Here is a 5,709-nt window from a genome sequence, read left to right on the forward strand (position 1 = left end):
AAAACTCGCTTAACCCATGGGCCGCCTGGTAGCCAGGAGAAGGGATCAAATTCCCAACCCTTCCAGGTTTGAACGGGAACATGGGCCAGTTTTCGTATTCCTGCGGTAATTTGTTTAACAATTTTGCCGCTATCATCAATTTTTAAACAACAGCTGGAGTAATGAAGTTTACCGCAAATGACGCTTTCTTCAGCTAGCAGGTAATCGAGAACCATGAGGTGTTGGAATATCGCTGTTCACATTTGGGTGGCCTTGTTGTCCAAAAAGCGGATTCGTGCCCAGCGTGCAAGTAACCAATTCCACACGCTCAGGAGAGATATTGTTTTATTCAGGCCTGGGTGCTCGGTGGACTTGCCACAAATCAAGCACACCTGGTCTAGTCACCTTTCTGTTTATATCCATGCTTCTCATACATATTTTAAATTTCTCTTTTACATATTCATTACATTTCCGAGAACTAATTATAATATTACATCATCTTAAACACATGCGCACTAAAGCCTTTAGGGTGTCCTTGAGGGTCTCGGGTGGTCTCTGGTAGTCGGCAGGGTAGTGAACTCTTCATGAATTTATCTCCTCTTTACCTTATAGGGTCGCAATTTGTCCCTGAGCCATGCTTGGACCACGTTTGTTATAGATTCCATAGCTAAAATTAATTATCACTACCTCTAAAACACACAGTTTATAATTAATTACTACTCCACACAATTACAAACACACACCTGTTAGTTGTCTAACTTCTAAGCAACAAATCTTCATTGTTTAAAATTACAGAAGCGAGCAATGTAGAATCCACAACAAACTAAACTATCTATCACCATAGTGTTCTTAAATTAAAACATATACATCTTGATCTCCTCCAATCAAACACCCACTCACTAACTTCATCATTCTGGTTTCTTATTAACTGGTTTTTTAACCCAGTTCTGGGCGAGGGCTATACACAGGACAATAACACTTTGAGGATTAATGTTGATTATGATTAACAATAACAGCCTGGTCTGCCAATAGATCCAGGGCATGGGCCGTCTCGTTAGTAAAAATCTCTAGAACGGCTTGCAACTGAATAATACGATTTAAATTATAGATAGGTTCTCGAGCACCGCTAATCCACTCGTTGGGGTTCCAGGTAACAGGTCCATAATATTGTATGATACATCGAGGGGTCCACTCGTCTTTACCTCAGGTTTGTCCACTTCCACCTGTTATAGAGGTATCAATGGATCACCGATATTGATTGAGATCATCATGTAACTTAACACCCAAACCGTCCCCTCTGTTCTCTGGGAGTAAAAAGAATAAGGGGCGAATTAGCCCTACATAACACACCCCAGTCCAATTTTTGGGCAATCGCTTGTATGTGTGATGTCCACAGATCCAGTAATGACTTTTCAGTGCCCAGGTACCATTTTCAAACAGACCTGTGGAGGTTTGTGGTAATTGGAAATATGTGGTGTTTTCTACTCCTAGAGGATAGTTTAATGGTAGGGGTACGTTGTTGCCAGGTATCTTGTAAATGGAACAGGACCAAGCACCGGTATCATTACTCCAAGAACAATTTTCAGTAACACCGGTAATGTTTTTCATGTGATTGGTCGGAGACCAATAGGAAGCAAATATTTTCTGGTGCCCTGTCTTATTCACCCAGACCCATCCCAGCTCACGAAGTACAAAAAATTCATTATTGTAGTTAAACATTGTCTTACAGCCCTCAATGAAGCAATGGTTTCCATATGTATAGGTCCAATTACATTTGCTATTTCCTACAAAAACACCACCCTCCTGTGTTTGATTTAGACAATATTCACCTTGGGTCAGGTATTGTACCATCCAGGGCTGTGTGTCCTCGCTCCAATAGGAATCATTTCTGATCTCACTGTAATTACTCACTAACCATTTAGGAGAAAGGGGAACAGAAGTCCATGGCCATCTTTCTAGACCAAATGGCCCTCCACATACCCAACAATTGGTAAGATTAAAGGTATCAGCTATTTGTTGACCTAAAGCAATAAATTCATTTTGCCATGATGAGTCAGAAAGGAGGGAGCAGGAGCTTCCCCAGATGCTAAAGATGGCTATAATGGTCAACCAAAACATCGTTTACAATGGTATATCAGACACGCTATGAATATTAACAAAGAAATCACCGACAAAACCACGCAGACAATCAGCAGCTTCATGTATTCCTTCTAGCTGGCTTCGGAGTCTCCACCTGAAAAAGAAAAGAAGGCAAACTCGGTCCTTTTTAAGGGACTGGAGGCAGGTTATCGTTAGAAAGGTGGAATAATCCACCTCGTGTTAATCTTATGTTCCTTCCTGTGAGCATCTTTTGCCTTCCAGGCATACTTGTTCATTGGAGTTTCCAGTACCAGGGGTACGGCTCCCACGGTGGGGAGTTCAATCAAAACTGGTTGGCCCAGAAAATGCGAGGGATTTTTGGGGTGATCAGGGCCATATGAGGCTGGCATAATGGTTGGGGCCTTTGGACAGAACGTGGTAATTTTTGGGCATCCATTTATACCCCAACGACTGTTGACACTAGTCACTGCATCCCACAGCTGTTTGGCCCATCCTGGCTTGTGTGGTTTAAGAAAGCGTTTCGACAAGCCATTTGTTCTTTCCACATACCCAACCTTTGCCCCCCTGCTCACCATCGGAGGATGAAGAATCTTGTTTCCTGCAGAATTTCAAGGGACATTTGTCTCTGATAAGTCGATTAAAGAGGGTGTATTCGGGGTGGTATTGTTAGAACTTATCTTTATCTTACTCTTTATCTGCCGGTTTATTGGGTCATCTTGACACCAGGTTTTCTAACTTGTCAGTTGGCAATCCATCCATTAAATCATGTGGAATCCCCTTTTGCCATCCCTTTGACCACAGACTATTGCGCTTATTTGGGATGTCCCTCCCTCCGGGTTGTTTAGCAAGGGGTGTTCTTCCATCACCCCCAGGGCGTGGAACTATTTTTACTTCAGCTCGCCTCAGGCCCCTAGAGTCTGTTTTAGTGGCTAGAAGGTTAACAGGGCCATACTTGCACCTGTAATTGATCAATTCTTGGGCTACCTCCCCTCAAATCCACATCTTCCTATCCAGGGACCGGGGGTGCATATCGGGCATAAGTCCTTCTAAAGCAGCCGCAACTCTTTTGCCCTGAGGCATTGTTTGATGTTTCCCCTGTAATTGTATACCAAACGGCTTTAGGGAATCGGGGAGTCCCCTTATAAGGGGAGTCATTCGTTCAGGGTCTACCAGCATCATCATCGGGGACTCCTGCCTAGGCTCCCACTTCCGATCATACATCATCTGCAAGCAAGGTGTCTTCCGCACGCTTTCCACCAACTGATCAACAGTCTCCGTGATTGCGAGGGGATCCCCCCTCTCCAAGGGGTTCAAACCCCCCGCGCAATAGGCTGCCCGCTGGGTTAAGGACCAAGGGGCGTGGTAATTCCTGGTAGTTAAAAATACTCCTGGTCCCCAATACCCCTCCGCCTCCTTTTCACTTAACAAAATCTGATCCCCCCCAGATAAGGATACTCTCCACACATACTCTGTCTCTGACTCCCTAGGGGTTTGACCAAAATCCTTTTTTAACTTTGCCAACTCGGAGGCAGTATAGGGGACCTCCTTGGTTGTGACTTGGGGGAACTGATCCTGATCATCATCATAAATATACTCGGTCTTAACCAAGGGTGAGAGCAGTTCTAATTTCTCTATTTTTTCTCTTGCTGCCTGCAAGTTGTCAAAAGGATAACCAGTTTCTGATCTTGGGGATATTTCTTCGTGGGCAGTGCCCACAAGGAGTTGCTCCTTAAGAGCAATCTCCAGATGTTTAACCTGGTCTCTCTCTCCTTCAAGCTGTTCTTTTAATTCCACCACTTGCCTCTGAAGGAACCAAAAGAGGTTTTGGAGGGATTCAGCAATTTGGGATTCCTCAATGCAACAGCGCTCCCTCACCTCTACAGCAGCAGCTAAACTGGCACCGAGAACAGCACAAACAATCATTTTTCTTCTTCCAGATCTCACTCTCGCATCCTTTTGCAAAGCACTCGTTTGATCAATCACACTCTGCAGATTATACCAATTTCCCTGAGCCCAGTCCACTCCGGGTACAGAGGGTCGCACACCATGTTTTTCCAAAAACTCAAACAAAACTTCTCTCCCCGAAGGGACAGTTTTAGTACCACTCATCTTATATAAAGCGGGGAAGTGGTCATCTCAGGAAGGCAGCGCGCAAGTTTCAAACACAAACCCGCCCCCCCTTACTTTCTTGAGAGGTCTCACGTAAAAAAAAATAAAAATATGGCACTCTCATCTCAAGGGATCCTGTCCGTGACACCAATTTAAATGTCCCGACCCAATATCGGGAGAGGTTTCAATATGATCCCAGGAGTGAAATTAAGACTCAAACAAGATCAAATGCTGCATATCCTAAACAACTTTTTATTATCAAAAGTAAAAATTAGTAGCGATAGGATAGATCAGAACAAAGATAGAAATCAAGCAAGCATTCGGGATAGAGTTGCAGGAATAGTCACCACCATGGATCCGCGGCATCCTGGGGGTCCAAGTCTTTCAGTGTTTTGGCAGTGAGCGGTCGCAGCGGGGTTGGCAGTGGACAACGCACTCCGAGGTCGGTGGTGGGCGATGACACCTGGGTCGTCTTGGCAGTCCCTTTTATTCCTGTTCAAGGACTGTAGTTTCCATAGCAACGGCACGTTGCTACATTCCTGCGCTCAATCGAGTCTTGCACACAGCGCAGCCCCTGCAAACCAGAGGTCTCCATGGCCTTGCAAGCCGCTTCTTATCATATTCAGAGCAATCTTTGAGACAAATGTTCTACAGTTCAGTCTTTCACAGGTATTCAGAGGATACTTTGCTTAGATAAGCAATCTTTGAAACGAATGTTCTACAGTTCAGTCTCTCACAGCTTACCCTTGCCCTTCTCTGGGATCTAAGATTGGTGGTTTTGTTCTGATCATGGTGGTGATGGGGTATTACAATGTGTTGTCAGCTCCTGGAGACCTTCATCACCAAGAGGAATATGATGTGCATGTTGGTGGTTTCTTTTTCCTCACTCTAGGATTCACTTGAAGTATTTTTTCTATATATTTGATAACACACTTTTACATCTTCACCCTTTCTTCATTGATCTGCAGTTCCACATTGCATCCAAATTTACTATATATAGTGGCTTCTACCTATGTTGGATACTACTTTATTGTTCTCCTGTTCCTCCTAAAATCAGTTTTCTCTTATTTTCAATCTGGTTTCATATGAATATGATTTGATATAAACAAACAAGTGTGCATCCATTTTAGCATTATCCACCTGTGCAAACAGATCATACAACTGAGTTTCATTTCTGCTATTCATATTCCAAGTTACTTATAGCCATTTCGGGTGAACCATCCACGTTTGCTAACAGGGGTTATACTGTGTATTAGCATCACAGTGTCTGTTTGCTTGCTTTTGGCTCACTAGCTGAGGAAATCTGTTTCAATTTTACTGTCAATATTTGAGCACCTGTAGCAATACTTTTATGATAACCACATATTTTAGGCCTAATAACACTAACGTTGAGTGTCATGCCCAGCTGAACAAGGACATAAGAATGATATAAAATGGCTATGTCAGGGATCTACTGACCCTCTTGCATCCTTTCATTGGATGAAAATGGAGCACTGTTACATTAACAAGAAAAACATCAAC

The 5,709-nt window shown here is 43.5% G+C and overlaps 1 protein-coding gene across 1 annotated transcript; it reads right to left on the reverse strand.

Moving 5' to 3' along the window:
- Nucleotides 1-2,790: 2,790 nt before the first annotated feature.
- On the reverse strand, nt 2,791-4,416 carry LOC142079808 (uncharacterized). Its single transcript, XM_075144556.1, is given in 1 exon segment — nt 2,791-4,416. A coding segment is annotated over 1 exon segment (1,398 nt). The 5' UTR covers nt 4,189-4,416.
- Between the last annotated feature and the right edge of the window lie 1,293 nt (nt 4,417-5,709).

This window comes from Calonectris borealis, chromosome 2, assembly GCF_964195595.1.
Source record: "Calonectris borealis chromosome 2, bCalBor7.hap1.2, whole genome shotgun sequence".
Taxonomy (NCBI): domain Eukaryota; kingdom Metazoa; phylum Chordata; class Aves; order Procellariiformes; family Procellariidae; genus Calonectris; species Calonectris borealis.